This window comes from Hibiscus syriacus, unplaced genomic scaffold (genome assembly GCF_006381635.1).
Source record: "Hibiscus syriacus cultivar Baekdansim isolate YM2019G1 unplaced genomic scaffold, ASM638163v2 tig00110940_pilon, whole genome shotgun sequence".
In the NCBI taxonomy this organism is placed as follows: Eukaryota; Viridiplantae; Streptophyta; class Magnoliopsida; order Malvales; family Malvaceae; genus Hibiscus; species Hibiscus syriacus.
In genome coordinates this window covers 22,410-40,167 of record NW_024062923.1, presented here as the reverse complement: position 1 = coordinate 40,167, position 17,758 = coordinate 22,410, and the positions used below count along the sequence as shown (strand labels likewise).

Here is a 17,758-nt window from a genome sequence, read left to right as displayed (position 1 = left end):
TGAACTCTTGTTTCACGTACCTGGTCGTAGACAATATCTATATCATAGTACCATACTTGTTTTGAGTCATACAAAATCCGGGAAGAACGTATCCCTTCGATTCAAGCTATAGAAGATATGGACTTCCAATATCTTCCTACTCTTAAATCCTAGAAGTTTGATAAACTCTTTAAACTCAAACCTTTGGTTTATCATCAATCAGTCCGCATTTTTCTATTCCATTGTGGTATGTATCCAAAACGAGCGCCGATATAAAATTATAGGAATTCGATCCTATCTTTTAGGACAATTCATTTTTATTGACTCCGGCACAATCGCTACCCATTTTGGACTAGATAACTCAGGTTTAATGAAAAAGAGACTGTGGATTCACCCTATAAGTCTAAGGATAGTGAGAGTACCCTAAGATCTTATCGTGATAGATTCCTTCATTATATGATCTCTGGTGGTTTAGACCATCCGGAGGTAGGTACTCATCCCTTAGGAACATAGATATACGGTGGATATATTGTATCCAACATAAAAAGAAGATTAATCTGCCACATATCATATTTAGTGAGTTTCTATAAACACTATTCCTTCCAAGAATATAGAAACATTGGTTTATGGTTGTCTCCTTAGTAATTTGTTTATCAAACTCGGTCTTAGGGTCTCTTCTGATATTCCTATCCCTCTTCAAAACCAAATCAATCTTACTTCCTTGAAAAAAGCAAGATGAAAAAAGGATAAGGAAACGGGCCAATGGATTTATCATCCCGAACTCAAAACTTTGAATTGTGAAACATTTTGATGTTCATGGATTGTTTTATTTTGGATGTTTGAATTTGATGGATAATTGGATATTTGAACTTACATGCTTATATATTAGGTTTGGTTTTAACTTTCATTTTGAGCTTAATGTTTATTAATTTTTGCATCATTTCCATATTAGTTGCATTATGACCAATTTTGCCATGTCACATTGTTTATGAATATTGATTATGAAACTAATGGCTAACGTTTCTCTTGATTGTGATCTTAGCAGCTTAAGCTATATATATATAATCAATTGGCTAAATGTTTTTAAAACTTTGTTTAAAATCTTTTACGAATCTTTTTGATTTAACAAAAAGGGGGAGAAATGTTAAAAGCGTTTTAAAGAGAAGTAGTGTTAGAGTAAGGGGGAGTAGTATTTTTCAAAATCAAAATTCATTTTGAAATTAGAAAATCTTAAAATGTTTTGTTATATCAAAAAGGGGGAGATTGTTGAAAACATTTTGATGTTTCGATATAACAAATTAAATTAAAAGAATTTTAATTTTGAAAATGATTTTTCTAAGCATATTAGATATATTAAATCGAATATCAAAATATTACTCAAAGTATTTCAAAGTTCATTTTAAATCCTTACTAAAGTGTAAAATTAAGTTTTAATCTTAAAATAATTTCAAAACAATTTTACAAAATATTTCGAACCGTTTCAAAGCTAAAAATTACAGTTTGTCCAGAGGGAACCGATTCCCCCCAAGGGGGTACCGATTCTCCCTGAATGGTTTGGCTCCGAGAATTCCAGTATGCTCGGAGGGAACCGATTCCCCCCAGGGGTATCGATTTCCCCCCACTGTTCAACGGTCGAATATTTGAATTTTACACTTAGGGAATCGATTCCCCATCAGGGGTACCGATTCCCCCCACGCTCCAAGCAGAAATATTAATTGTTTTCACACTTAAACGGCTCCAATAACTTCATTAATGATCCCCAACGTTCAGAAGTGATTCAATGTGTATTTAAGCAAGCTTAGAAGCCATTGATCAATAACAAGAAACAACAAGCAACTAGAATCAAGAGAGAATCAAAGAGAAAACATCAAACCTTAAGTTTGTGCATTTCAATCCTATTTTTCATTCAATATTCATTTTGCTTTCAAGAACACTTCTTGTACTCAATTGTATTCATTTTTTAGTGTTCTTTTCTTTGTTCTAGAATTGTGCAAACAATCTACCTTGTGAGGATTTCCTTGTAAGTTTGCAAATTTGTATTGTTCTCTTTGGGAGAGAGTGTTCTCAAGAATTTGGGGTATAATTCTTGAGGGTTTGTAAGGTTACTCTTTGTCCTCAAAAGAAAGACAAATTAGTGAATTTGTGGAAAATCCTTAGTGTGGATAGCTAAGGTAGTGGATATAGACTTTGGTTGAGAAAGTCGAACCACTCTAAATCGCTGTGCAATTAATTTCAATTTTCTGCAAAAGCTTCCACCAAAATTTTTATTGCCAATTCACCCCCTCTTGGCCGATTCCATCGATCGATTAACTCAACAATTTCCAAACATTTTACCTCAAAAAATAAACCAAATACTATCTAAATATTTATAATATTATTGTGTGAGTTGATTGATCAATCTAACGATTTTCTCTAATCATATAAGATACATATTTCTTCGTATTATCTTTTACGTTATAATGTTATTTAATAAATCATATCATCTACTATTATAAATTTTAATTTTTAAAAATTATATTTTGAGAATAAGTATTGATGGGAATATCAAAGAATAAGAAAATTGGGAAATGAAGACTTTGTACAAAAATTACATTAGAGAAACCAATTTAACTTCATTTATTAATTTCTGCTTGGTTTCAATCTACATCGATGAGAACTCATCATGTTTCGTCCTTGAATTGATCCTTTATGGACTCTAACAAGTCAAGGCGTAACTCCGTCTTTGTTTTCCCCCATGGACAGGGATTGACCTAGGGATACTTACAGTCGTCTCTTTGAATTTTAAAATTATTATATATTTTTTATTAAAATTTTATTTTGTCTCTGAAATTTTATAGATTCATCCTCTAAGTTTTCAGTCTTCACACATCCAATTTAATTCCTTATTTACTTATTGGTCCCTTTAGTTTCTTCGCATTTTTTACTAAATTAAAAATATCACCTCAATAATAAATTTAGATAATAATCAATTTAAATTAAATAACAAAAAAGCAAACATGATTATCGAAAATAACAAAACATATTTACAAACATTTAGCAATTGAATTGTCACCACAATTTGTATATACTATTACTGTAGTAGATATCTATATATGATCATTTTCCAGGCTATTTTAATTTTATCCACAACTTTTGTCAAACATGTAGCCTGTTGTGTTGGCCATTTTCTTGTCTTATCGTCCGTATGACATCCACATTTAGTGATGTAAGTTTGAGCTTGATTTTCTATAGAGATAATTACACAAGAGGTTCATTCTAAATTGGTCCATAAATTTTAAAATATTCTATATCAGTCCCCCAAAACGTCTATATCATTGGTGCATAAACTTTAAAATATTTTGTATCAATCCTCAAACTATCAATATCATTACATTTTGATACTTCCATCAACTAGTTAAAAAATAATTTATTGTTCAAAGTCCAACTCGTGATTAGGGATGACAAAGGGTCGGGTTAGGTCAGTTTTTGGTCAACCTAAACCAACCCAAAAAATATATATCTTCCACCCAACTCCGATCCAACCCGATTTTTTAGAGTCTAAATTCGACTCGACCCAGTATAATATAAGGACTTAATTAAAAAAATAATAAACATATATGACATATTATAACAATTATCCATAAATTTATTTAAAGAAGTTACATTATTATCTCTGGGATCTGTCAAGTCGGAGTTTTTTCACCCTCCACCCAAACCCGACCTGCCTCAATCCCTTAAAAAATTAAACCCGACCTAATCCGAACTCGAATTTTTTTAAAAAAAAATCGACCCTATCATATCGAGTCAGGTCGAAACCTTCAGTTTCGGGTTAAATTGTCATCCCTACTCGTGACCTTTAAAAAAATTAGGACCTTCAAAATTTTATTAATATTTTTAGCCAATAGTCAAATATCAATTTATAATGATACTTATAGTTTGAAGATTGATATATAAGTTTTAAAGTTTATGCACCATCTTAGATGGGTTATAGTTTGAAGACTGATATAAAATGTATTAAAATTTAAAGACCAATTAGAATAAGGGTCATAGTTTGGAGACCTTATGTGCAATTAACTATTTTTTGTAATATATATGAAAAATTATGTTATGCCATAATTATGGTGATACATATTCTATATTTAAACCTTGAGAAGGAGTAATTATTCGCCATCCCCTTCACTGAACCCATATCTAATCAATGGAGGTTCCGTCTTGGCTTGTTCTATTCATAGCATTGCTGGCTTCTCTAGTCTTCCTCTCCAGAGTTTTCATCGGCTGTCGGTGCAAACAACTAAAGTTTCCACCGGGTCCAAAACCCTGGCCTATCATCGGCAACCTTAATCTCATCGGTACCCTCCCTCATCGATCTCTTGATAAACTATCCCAACGATATGGGCCATTGATGCACCTCAAATTTGGTTCTTACCCTGTAGTGATTGCATCATCTCCAGCGATGGCTAAGGAGTTTTTGAAGAGCCATGACCAAGTCTTTGCTTCTAGACCCCTAACTGCTGCTGGCAAGTACGTTAATTACAACTACTCCGATATAGGGCTTGCTCCATATGGACCACATTTGCGCCTGGGCCGCAAAATTTTCATGAATGAACTGTTCAATGCCAAAAGACTCGAGTCCTCCGAGTACATCCGAGTTGAGGAAATACCAGCTTTTTTATACCACTTGTATGGATTATCAGGGAAGCCGGTTGTGCTTGTTGAGCACCTTTTCCGTCTTACACTCAGTGTCATATGCAGGATGGTGTTGGGAAATAACTACTTCGGTGTTTCCGGTGCTGATCAGGTTGTATCGAATTCGATAGTGAGCCTGCAAGAGATTCAAGAGATTATAAATGAGTTTTTCTTTCTGAATGGTGCATTCAATATTGGAGATTGGATACCTTGGCTAGATTTTTTGGACTTGCAGGGCTACAAAAAGCGAATGAAGGTTTTGAAGAAAAAACTTGACCGATTTCACGATCATGTGTTCGATGAACATAAGCGAAAAAAGAAAGAATTAGCAAAGGATTTCGTGGCACAAGACATGGTGGATTTACTGCTGCAGCTAGCTGATGATCCTGATCTTGACGTTAAGCTCACTTATGATCATCTCAGGGGGTTCACGCAGGTAAATATGTTTTCCATATTCATTATATTAGCAAAGAATTAGCAAAATATGCATGATATCGATGTATAATTTTCTTATCGGATACTAGGACCTGATAGCCGGGGGCACAGAGACCTCAGCAATAACCGTGGAATGGGCAATTTCTGAACTCATCAAACAACCACAACTTATCAGTCAGGCAACCGAAGAGCTCGACAAAGTGATCGGCAGAGAGAGATGGGTAGAAGAAAAGATATCCCACAACTTCCTTACCTAGATGCAATCATGAAAGAAACAATGAGGAAACATCCGGTTTGTGTACTGCTTCCACCGCACTTGGCCATGGAAGATTGTAATGTTGCCGGATACGATATCCTCAAAGGAACTCGAGTCTTCGTAAACACATGGAGCATAGGGAGAGACCCGTCCCTATGGGAACAACCGGAGGAATTCCGGCCTGAGAGGTTCTTAGGGAGGAACATCGATGTGAAGGGAACGAATTTCGAGTTGTTGCCATTTGGCGCTGGGAGGAGGATGTGCCCTGGCTACAACCTTGGATTAAAGATGATTCAATTGAGCTTAGCAAACTTGTTGCATGGCTTCAACTGGAAATTGCCTGATGATACTAAAGCAGAAGATTTGAGCATGGAGGAAACTTATGGAATGACAACACCAAGGAAGTTTCCACTTGTTGCTGTCATGGAACCTCGCCTCCCTCTACATCTCTATAAGATCTGATATTATTGTATGATGTTTATAAATATATTCTAAATATAGGAATTTTATTGTTGTCTAAATGTTATCATTTAGAGAGTATGCTAGAACCCTAAAAATAGAGACAGACAAGCATGCATGGATGACACCACGGGAGTAGAGATGGTAAAACATGCTCGAGTTTGATGGTTCGTTTGTGTCTATGAGTATGTAAGTCCGTTTACGTTGATAAGATCTTGTAAGGTTTTAAGTACGAAACTAATTAATTTGAAAGAATTTGAATTAAAAAGAAGAAATTCGAGAAAGATCGATATCTATTCAAATCAGAACTTAAAATACATTATGTTTGATTTGAATCGGCTCTTGTGAAATACAAACGCCTTTTAATTTTATGTTTAACGATTTAAATAAAAATTAATCATGTTCAACTAAATGAATTTCACAAAAATAATAAAACTTTGTGTTCAAGAAAAACTCTTCCCATCATTCAAAGAAGAACACAATTCTTGTATTTGAATGAATCAATGTAAGTAATGCATGTCTTTGGGTTCAAGAAAAACTTTGCTAATCTGTATAATTAACCCTATTTACAGTATGATCTATAGGTTTGTTAATCTATACTCTTTTGTCCCCCTTGCTTTTCGAGTGGATCGGAGACATCCTCGGCGACCTGTTTTGATGCCGATGTCCATGATGGAGTTTGTGGTTTCTTTGATGATTTCCATTATCTTTCTTTAACTCTTTTTTTGGTTCACTTTCCTTAGTGTCCTTGTCCTCCTTTGGTGAACCACTTTGGGATGGAACGGTATAAACAAATGGACCAATTGGGATATCTTCATAGTCCTGAAGTGGCTCCAATGTCTGGACCACATCACACATTTTTGGTCTTTGCTTTGGGCGTTGGCTAAGGCATTGATAGGCCAATGCAGCCGCCTTCCGTGCCCCTGTTTCCGAGTATGATCGTTCGAGTCTTGGATCCATTATCCGGCCAAGTTTCCTATGATCATTCAACATCGGCCTTGCCCATTCTACCAAGTTCTGCTGTCTTGGGCTACGGTTCTTGTCTAAAGATCTCCTCCCTGTTAAAAGCTCCAACAGTACCACTCCGAAGCTATACACATCACTCATCGCCGTTAAATGACCGGTCATGACGTATTCAGGAGCAGCGTAACCTTCTGTCCCCATAACCCTGGTGGAAAATGCGTGTCATCCCCTTCTGGACCGTCTTTCGCGAGACCGAAATCCGAAAGCTTGGCATTGTGATCCTGGAAAAGAAAAACATGGACATCAATAAACTAGGAAAATCCATGTTACTTAGGTAAGAACTTGGAAAAAAACAACAACACTTTCAGAGTCTAACAAGATATTTGATGCTTTGAAATCACGGTAAATGACTGGCTTTTCTGCTTCATGGAGATAAGCAAGACCCTTGGCAGCTCCTAGAGCAATTTTCATCCTGGTCGCCCATGGAAGAGAAACCGAATACCCTGCACCGAGGAAGATCGATGGACGTCAGTTTCGGATCATTAGTTCCTTTCATTAACAAATGGTGATTTGCAGAGATATCTTATTCATACATACTTCTGAATAGCTGATTCTCCAAGCTGCCTCTAGGCATATATTCATACACCAGCAGCCTATTGTCTTCTTCGCAACAGTATCCGAGCAGCTTCACCAGATGCCGATGACTCAATTGTGCAAGAAAGATCACTTCAGTCTGCTCGAAAAAACAAACATTTCTCAATAATCAAACCTCAACCAAAATATTGATCGAAAAAGATACACATATAATATACTCACCAGCCACTCTCTGTGTCCTTGCAGGCCTTGTAGATCCAGGTTTTTAACAGCAACAGGCTGAGCTTTCAACCCAGGCCTAAGCTTGTCATCAATGAACCCTTTATGAACCTTTCCAAACCCACCTTCACCCAGAAAATTCGCCGGTGAAAAGCTCTGTGTTGTCACATTTAGCTCCCCAAGCGTAAACACATGAAGGTTGGAACCGACAAGCGAGGTCGACAAATCTTCCGACAACATCGAGGAGCTTGGATAACTCAAGTCTAACATGGCAAACCTTGTGAATGATGAACTTTGCTTTGAATCTTCCTTCTTCGGCTTCCCTTCTGGTTTCACGACACCCTTCGAACAGGTCGGGATGATGGATCTCAAAATAATCTTCACCACTGTCATTTTCCCCCCAGAATCTGCAAATTCAGCTCTCTATGCATACATACAAGAGTTTGACATTTGTGTATATATATATTTATATGTCGAGAAGAATAGGTAAGTCCACAAAAGTAGGTTCAAAACAAAATGACGCGGCTGCCCCCTTTGACTCCCATTCTTATTTTCCATGAAAAGGAGAAGCTTGTTTCTGGCATTTGTATGAAAGCACAGTCGGATGGTGGTTGTGCTTTTCCCAGGATCGACTCCCGTTAAGGTAACAATAACGATACAAAATTCAAAGGTGTGGGCTTGTTTTATTGAATTAAAAAACGAGAATTAGGTATTAATCTTGCAGAAAGGAAGAGAACAGCGTGTACCAGCTGGTAAACCCGGGGTGAGGACCATTTTATCTCTACTTTTTTCTTGTTAATCAACTCGGAAACTCTGCGTTTGTTTCTGGACTTCTTAAACGAAAGAGGTTGCCACTTGGCATAGTTGCAATAACAATAACGTATTTATCTTCCAGAAGATTTGATCAAAGATGATGGTTGACATGGATATGAATATGATGAAAGTATACTGTATGCATGACGATCAAACCACATGCGGATCATCATCAGCTTGATCACCACCGCGTGAACTGGAGACTTTTTCTCCATCATTTTCTTTTTCGTGGATTCGATGTCCAGATGAATGTCTTCATCTAATATTAATCTTTCCATCTATTAAAATGATAAAAGGGGAAATGCCTCAACGAGACAGAACTTGGCATCGTGTAAATTGTAATGTAATGTCTTCACGTAAAGAAGTCAACGGACAATATTGTCAACGTAAGGGGAAAATGACGACCGCGTCTCGTATGAATGAAATGAAAGTCATTTTAGACCAATTACATTTGAACAAAATATATATAAAAAAAATGTTCAATGGGCATAATTGCATGGTTTCTTCACAAATTCAAAACAATTCCACCAAAAGACACTGCTTTCTTTGATTTTGTACATAAAAAACAAAGTTGTTGTTGACATTTTAAAGAGGAATTTGCGGGGATGATAAATTAATTATATAAAGATGAAGGGCTCAATTAGAAAATAGTATCATATCTCTTATATATTTAGAGATATGATATTCATATCTTTATATATTTTTTCTATTAGATCTATATATGTTGTGTAAGATTGGATCGAGTCAGTCAATTTACGAGTTTTTACTTCAAAAACTAAATCGAGTTTCAAGCTAGGTGGAATTTTCCTAAATCAAAATCGAATCAAATGACGAGTGAATGGTATTATACTCAAGTCGAAGTCAAATCAATAAAAAATATGACCAAACTCAATTCATGTCTATCCCTTATTACATATTTAATAAATCTAGTATACATTAGAATTAAGGGTAAATTATAGATTTAGTATCTAAACTATCATTTTTGATTCGTTTTAGTATTTTAACTTTCATTTTTTTCAAAACTATTCTTAATGTTTAGTTTTTTTATCTCATTTTAGTACCTCTACTGTTAAAAACTTTAAGCGTTTAGTACTTGAACTATCAATTTTGGTCCGTTTTAGTACTAAACTTTTACTTTTTTTAAAAAATTAACGTTAAATTTTGAACATAGTACTAAAACGAAACAAAAACTAAAACTAAACTATCCTTCATTGGACTGAGTCTGCCTTATCACTATTCCATTTTTCACCCTCAAGAGATTCGAACCACGCCCTTGTCCCCCCTCAAGCGACTCAAACCCTGAGCGCCTAGCCTGAGCGTGCAAGCACCCATTCTGATCGAACCTAAACCCTCACATCATGTATCCACTAACCAAAACCTTAAAACCCTAAATTTAAAACTCTAAACACTCACACCCTAAACCCCCATTAAAACTTCAAAGTATTATTAAGGACTGAAATTGAAACCTAGAAAGATCAGGGATAAAAAAGATAGAATGTGTAAATTTTGAGGATAAAAAATTTTACTGCACCACACCACGTCATCATTTATGTTAAATCAACTGTGGAACGTAATAGCAGGGGTGATTGAAACAGAAATGAAACATAACATCAGATATAATTTTAGAAAAAGTATAATTGGAGGACCGAAACATAAATATAAGAAGCTGTAAAACGTCAATTCAGTCACTATATTGAGGACGAGAAAATCAAAGTTGCATTTGAAACTTATCTAGTAAGTATATATTAATAATATCAATCAATTCCATCGAAAATGTCGTATTAAGTGAGGGCATTGAAGAGCAAGTGTGTGTTGGTTGTCCAACCAAATCATCCCAGATAAGTAGCCTGGAAACTAGAATCATTCAAGGGTTTAAAGGCGTTTTTGGCCCTCAAATTTTCGAGAAATATCATTTTAATCCTTTAACCCTTTGTCTTATTTAATTATCGAATTTATAATTTTTTTTATCAAATTAAACCAATTTATAAAAAATATTAATGGATCCGTTAAACAATCATAAACTATTTCGTGTTTTTGTCAATATCAACGTCAATTATTTGTCATTTAAAATAAAAAATTAAAAGGTATTCAAAGAAATATTTGAAAATAATAAATATCTGCCTATATTCATTCTCCATGGCCCATCATCATATAATAATGCGCTAATACTTGTCCCTCAGGTCCAAAGAGTTGGGTCTTGTTGTCCTGAAGTATTAATTTCTTTAATAACGAGATTGGTTTAAGTGGTAAATATTTTAATATTGTTTTAGTAAAATTCTATATTTGAGTCTTTGTTGTGTAAAAAATTAAAAAGATTTATTCATTAAAATAAAATGTGCGACGTGAATCAATTCGAATTAATGAAAAAAAAACCTCAAAAATCGAGAGTACAAAAAAAATATTGATGCCCATACATTATTCCCCCCCCCCTCCAATCTATTCTTCTGGTACTCGGATGATTACGTCTTGCCCATGACCTTATTTCCCTTTCCTTATATATTTTTTTTATACTTGTGTGATTAAGAGACAGGGTCGAGACAGGGTTTTTAGGGATCCTATACAAATTCTTATAAAGGAGTCTCTATTTTCTAGATATATTCAATTTTAGGATAATAATAGTGGCGTTTTTTTTTACAAACGCCGCGATAGATCCATATATAATGGCGTTTTATCAATAAAACCGCAATAATAGCGACGTTTTTTTAAAACGTCGCAATAGGTCCATCTATAGTGGCGTTTATTGAAAAAACGTCACTATATATATACTTTTTTGGGAGCTTTTTTGAGGACCTGCGCGGTCGCGCAGTTTGCGCCGCCCCAACCACGGTCCTCTTTTTAGAAAATATTATCATTTCACAGTTTTGAATACGTCATATTACTTGTTTCATTAAAAATAATATTATTAATACAATAGTATTAACTTTTTCATTGTTAGGGTATCAATGGCAGATTAAAATCTAAATTTTATTCGATTAGTTACTTATTATATTAATGGTATTTACTTTAAAAAAATTGTACATATCCTGAAACTTGAATTTTCTTTGGTTAATTATATATTCTAATGATGGTGTCCATCCTATTATAAATTTTATATTATTAATATATGTGTGTACGCTCTAAAAAATATTTTTAAATCCGTCATTGTTTGGTACTCTCTCTCTCTCTCTATATATATATATATATATATATATATATATATATATATATATATATATATTTAAACGGTCAACAAGTATTGGTATAAGTGGTTGAGATTCAAGAATTTGAGCTTGTAAGGTAAAGTTTAAATTTTACCACCGTCATTATTTGTGGGAAATCTTCTTAATTATTTGATAATAAATAGTCATACACTCGGTCAGATGTGATATTCGAATTCGAAACTTCAATAAATAACAATAATTTATTATTATAAAACTTTTAAAATTAAAGTGATTTTTTCATAAGAGAACACGTTAGATAGTTTGATAATTGGACGCAAGGAAATACGTCAGGTTGAAAATAACAAACAAAGCAGAACCCATTCAAGATAAGGACGTCCAACAAAGTGAAATACTAATAAAAAGTCACTAAATTATAGTAAGGACTAAATTCACCAAAAACTTTTAATACAAGGACAGTTGATGGAATTTGACCATTTAAAAGAGAGAGACGTTTGTCGATCATGAGATTCTTTTAAATTTGCCTCCACAACAACAGAATCATATCACCAACAAGAAGAAAAGCAAAGGGAAAAAGAACTTAATCATGGCTCCGTTAACGTTGGTGTCCTCCATCGTCCTCCTACTATGCTCCGCCGCCACCGCCGCCGCATCAACCTTCAAGGACTCCAACCCCATCCTGATGGTATCCGACGGTCTCCTCGGCTTCGAGTCCACCGTTCTTCGTGTCATCGGTCGTAGTCGCCATGCTATCTCCTTCGCCCGTTTTGCTTACAAGTAACACGATCATCTTTAGAACTAAAAGGAGAGAAAAAAAGAGTGCTAAACTGAGATGAAAATTCTGGGTTTCTTTTTCTGTAGGCATGGGAGGAGGTACGAAAACGTGGAGGAGATGAAGCTACGGTTTCAGATTTTTAAAGACAATTACGATTTAATCAGATCAACTAACAGCAAGGGATTGCCTTACACTCTTGCTGTCAACCGTACGTTACTTTTTTTAGTTTTTTTCCCATTTTTGGGTATAATTTTGAGTTTATTTCAGTTGATGAAGAGTTTATCTATGATCTGTGTTTCGATGATGAAGAGTTTGCGGATTGGACATGGGAAGAGTTTCAGAAACACAGACTGGGAGCTGCTCAAAACTGCTCTGCCACCACCAAGGGCGATCATCAGCTGACTAGCGTCGTCCTCCCCGAATCGGTAAAAAAAAATTAACCATTTTTATTGATATCCATCCGACATTATTTCCGAAGTTCGATATTAGGACATAATTCGGACACTCTGCGTGTGATATGTGCAGAAAGACTGGAGGGAAGCCGGCATAGTCAGCCCTGTAAAAGACCAAGGTTCTTGTGGATCTTGCTGGACATTCAGGTTAGCTGCTGTTTCACCAGGCAACTAAGGTCACGTTGTATAGATATCTGTTGTAATTCAATTGTATAAATTTTCAGTACAACCGGAGCTCTCGAGGCAGCTTACCATCAAGCATTCGGGAAATCGATTTCTCTGTCCGAGCAGCAGCTCGTGGACTGTGCAGGAGCTTTTAATAACTTCGGCTGCAACGGTGGATTGCCGTCCCAAGCCTTCGAATACATCAAATACAACGGTGGCCTCGACACCGAGGAGTCGTACCCTTACACTGCTAGGAATGGTCTATGCAAATACTCTCCTCAAAATGTTGGTGTTAAGGTCATTGAGTCTGTCAACATCACCCTGGTAAGTTCACAAAAACACCATCTCCCATCTGGTATTAGCCGCTTTTGAATCTAAATGTATAAACGAACAGGGTTCTGAAGATGAATTAAAGCATGCAGTCGCCATGATCCGACCAGTTAGTGTGGCATTCGAAGTCGTCACGAGTTTCCGTTTCTACAAAAGCGGAGTTTATACCAGCAACACATGTGGTAGCACATCCATGGTAAGCTTCTTCTTCATCAAGGGATACTTGTATGCTCGGAGTTGACCTAACAATGGGGGTATGTGGCAGGATGTGAACCACGCCGTCCTTGCGGTCGGATACGGAGTTGAAAACGGCGTTCCTTATTGGCTCATTAAGAACTCGTGGGGCGCAGAATGGGGTAACAATGGCTACTTCAAGATGGAGATGGGCAAGAACATGTGTGGTAAGAAGCTCAACCCCATTAGATCTCCATTTTATCTTCTTCTAAGTACGAGATTGAAACTTTTTCACGTCATCATAAACAGGTGTAGCAACTTGTGCATCGTACCCGGTTGTTGCTTGATCCGATCGATTAAACAGCCTCAGATCAGGTCGTTACTTGGACGTTGAGTTGTAGTCGGTGTTCAGGGTCACGGTCTAGTTGAAACAGATGGGTTCATGTACAATAAAGTTCAAAGATATACGTATGTAGGATGCAATATTTGTACACAAGAAAGACATGGTGTAAATTCTCTCTGTTTGAACGCTTGTTGTGTAATAGTTTGCCCAACAATGGAAATCAATTGGAGTTTTTTATTTCATCTTAGTATCTCATCCTTAAAAATTTAATGCACGGACTCGTCGACTATTACGTCTATAATTATTGATCGTCGTATCCGTCAGTCGATAAAGTCCAAACATGATTTTCTGAACGTGATTCTGGTATCTGTTTCACTAGAAAATACCTCAATTTTTCTAAATCGACGATGAACTCTTCAACTTCTTCATCCTCTGATCTCTGTCGTTGACCATCCAATGCGCCTGAAACTAGACTATGTTGGTCAACTCGTCATTCTCTTATGGTCCACTGTTCAAATTGGTCGTCCGTCAACCATAGTTATGCTTTCGTCAGTCCATCTGTTAAACTTTTAATTACGGATACTAAAATAAAACAAAAACTCAATTCATCCGTTAAGTTTTTAACGATATAATATTAAAATAGAAAAAAACTAACAATAATTGTGTGTTGTCTTTTTACTCTGTCAACCAAACGGTGTGCTTTCGGGATTGTCTCAGGAAATGCGGGTTAATATACGGCTAATATACAGCATTACCGGATACATTAAAATGTATTTAATAAATTCGGTTTAGCGGTACCTATTATGTTGACAACTAATAATGTTTTAGGTAGAAAAAATGAAAAACTATTAAAAAATTTGGTAACCGGTAAACTTTGGTTATCGGTAAGTATCTATCCTTTTTATAAAAGTGTCCATACGTTTAACATATCAAGTAAATTTTACCGGTTTTGTCATAATGAATCTGGTTTTGTCATATTTTTACCTGTTATATTGTAAATTATCTATCCTTTTTATAAAAGTGTCCATACTTATTTCACTGTGAAAATATATTTATTATTATCTTTAGTTAATATTGTTAAATTTAAAATCTAAATAATATTTTATAAAATATCAAAACAATCAAATAATTTTTTGTGTAAATGAAATTATTAAATTAATATTGTAGGTGGAAAACATGAAACACTATTAAAAAAATTGAAACATAAATTACATAACTTTCAAAAAAGTATATATCATTTTTATAAAAGTGTCCATACTCATTTCACTGTTGAAAACATATTTATTATTATATTTGGTTAATATTGTTAAATTTAAATTCTAAATAATATTTTATAAAATATCAAAACAATCAAATAAAATTTTGTGTAAATTAAATTATTAAATTAATATTGTAGGTGGAAAACATGAAACACTATTAAATAAATTGAAACATAAATTACATAACTTTCAAAGCAGTTTTAAATCCTAAAAAGTGTCGATACTTTTAAAAAATATATCGATCCAAAATGATATACCAGGTAAAAATATGATAAAACCGGTAACAAAATGATAAAACCGGTAAATTTAAAAGTGTCGATACGTTATATAAGGATCGACACTTTGTGAATTTAAAAGAGAAGCAGTTATAGCGCCTATAATGTGTCGATACTTTAAAAAAATATATCGATCCACAACGATATAACAGGTAAAAATATGATAAAACCGGTATCAAAATGATAAAACCGGTAAAATGATACCGGATATATTGAAAGTGTCGATACTTTCGTAAGTACGTGTAATAAATTATCGACACTTTCAAATAAATAGGTAATTATCATTTCGAAAGTATCGACACCTGACATAAAAGTATCGACACTTTTGTATTTGTATCGATTAAATATAAATAACATATCCGATGAAAATATAAAGGCCATAGCTAATATCCTCTGAAAAAAGATAGAACGGACGAGTTTTGAAATCGAAGAGTAATTGTTGCTGCATTTCAGAAGGCGTTTCTAAAGCGAAGTTTGTTTGTTTGTTGCTGCAGTCGAATTGAAAAGTATGTTGTCGAAACCCTAATTTTTTATTATTACAGTAATCGCGATAGGGTTTTTTATGTGTTGTTTGGGGTTTTGGAGTAAGGAAGCATTTGGGACCGATTGCAGGTAGAAATAGATATTCAAGGAAAAATATAAATGTCGATACTTTTATTAAATATTATAGGTAGAAAATGATATTATAGGTTGTATAAATGTGCCGACACATTTTGGTGTGGCCATTCAAATTCTTTTGAAGAAAACCGTTTTACCACAAGAGTAGTTATCTATATTTGTATATTGAAAAGTGTATGTAACAAAATAATTTGATTTGCGTAAACTGATATATGAAGGAAAAATGGAGTCAATGGGTTGGAAAATTGTTGGTGGAGCAGATGACTTTGAAATTGAGGCCGAGACTCGAAAGCAACCAAAGGGTGGATATATGTACTTCTAGTAAGTATCAATGTCTTTTTGTTATTATTGTTGAAATGGTAATTGGATTAAAGTATCGATAAACTTTAAATTGATTACAAATTTTAAATGTTAACAGTATGGCCGAATGCAAAAGGATGAAGGGAGATGGCACACAGAGCGGTTCGGTATGTAAAATGAAATTGACATTGAGTAGTATTAGTATTTAGTGTTAATGTATTGATTAAGAAACGTTTATGTTTAATATTAGGTGAAAAAAGATGTGAGGTCCAAATGGAATTCAATGAGTGATGCTGAAAAGGAACCTTACATCACACAGTCAAGGAATGATAGTAAAGAATACAAAGAACGGAGGAAAGCACATGAAAATAAGGTATTCATTAAACTTGTAAATACGTTGATACAAAATATATAAGAACTATAACATTATATATTGTTAAAAAATGTAGGAAGTGTCGACAAGATGCAGCATTAAAAGGGTGAATTTATTAATTAAACACCTTAAGGAGAAGGGTCAGTTGAATGTGCTTGGAGAAATAGGTTTTGGATCGTTGATCGGAGTAAGGGATCGACCTATTCGGAGGGAATTGTGTCGATCCTTGATGGCACAATTTGACGTCAGTCAATGTATGGCTAAGTATGGTGATTATTCATTCCCTCTGGGGGTATCGACTGCTGCAGCCGTATTGGGGGTACAAAACAAAGGCAAAAGTGTTATAGAAGTCTGTAGGAGTAAGAACTGGAAAGCACTTGCCTCCAAATATGGTTTGAATCATAAGGTGACATATACTGAAGTTGAAGAGGATATCAAAGTGGATCTTACTTGGGGGATGAGCTGAAGGCCCGAGTTCTATTGTACCTTGTCGGTATATTTCTTTGTCCAACGGGTGATACGTCAACGAACAAGGAATATATGAAGCTCATTTGCGATGAAGGCTTGAAGGGTGAATTCAATTGGGCTGAATATATCCATTCGAGATTGATTGAATCAATTATCACCTTTAAAAAGGGCAGCCAGAGATACCTCAAAGGGCGCATAGCAATCTTAGAGGTAAATGAGTTGAATCACTTTTTGTGTTTTTATAAAAATATAAATTTTATTATAAATGCAGGTTGCACTGTTCGATTTTTGGTCGGGCTGTGAGGCAGTGCCGGCTTATGAAAGAACCGGAGTGGCACGCATCCGTGCATGGGGGAAGGAAGAGGTGGTTAGAGTGATGGTGAAGTTGAAGTTGGATAGAGGGAAGAAGCAAGAAATGGTAATAAATGTAATTAAATAATATTAAGAATATAATCAATGTCTTAATATTGTAATTTAATTTTTGAAGGTATTGGCAAGGATGTAGAGGAGGCAGTGGAGGCAGAGAGAAGAAAGGAGGGATGGTTGTATTGGGGGATGAAGGTGAGTGGGACGACGGTGAAGCAAAACAGAGTAACTTCGACATTTTGATGTCTGAATTGGCTGATATCAAAAAAATCCAATTTGAAATCATGCAAAGACAATCAAGAGTCGAAGAGAAACTTGA

The 17,758-nt window shown here is 35.0% G+C and overlaps 1 protein-coding gene and 2 pseudogenes across 1 annotated transcript; 2 read left to right on the top strand and 1 right to left on the bottom strand.

The window, feature by feature from the left end:
- Positions 1-4,106: 4,106 nt before the first annotated feature.
- Positions 4,107-5,928, top strand: LOC120147626 (annotated as a pseudogene).
- A 460-nt stretch (positions 5,929-6,388) lies between these two features.
- On the bottom strand, positions 6,389-8,002 carry LOC120147450 (annotated as a pseudogene).
- A 4,071-nt stretch (positions 8,003-12,073) lies between these two features.
- Positions 12,074-14,014, top strand: LOC120147630 (thiol protease aleurain-like). Its single transcript, XM_039160952.1, has 8 exons — positions 12,074-12,318; positions 12,403-12,524; positions 12,626-12,741; positions 12,842-12,915; positions 12,993-13,257; positions 13,328-13,459; positions 13,529-13,664; positions 13,747-14,014. Exons 1-8 carry the CDS (start codon positions 12,128-12,130, stop codon positions 13,782-13,784), a joined length of 1,074 nt encoding a protein of 357 aa, XP_039016883.1. The 5' UTR covers positions 12,074-12,127; the 3' UTR covers positions 13,785-14,014.
- The last annotated feature ends 3,744 nt before the right edge of the window (positions 14,015-17,758 follow it).

Excerpts from the sequence above, each read along its gene's own strand:
- LOC120147630 (XM_039160952.1), top strand. The coding sequence starts at position 12,128 with ATGGCTCCGTTAACGTTGGTGTCCTCCATCGTCCTCCTACTATGCTCC. Across the intron at positions 13,258-13,327 it reads AGTCTGTCAACATCACCCTG|GGTTCTGAAGATGAATTAAA; the intron begins GTAAGTTCACAA and ends ATAAACGAACAG. Across the intron at positions 13,665-13,746 it reads GATGGGCAAGAACATGTGTG|GTGTAGCAACTTGTGCATCG; the intron begins GTAAGAAGCTCA and ends CATCATAAACAG.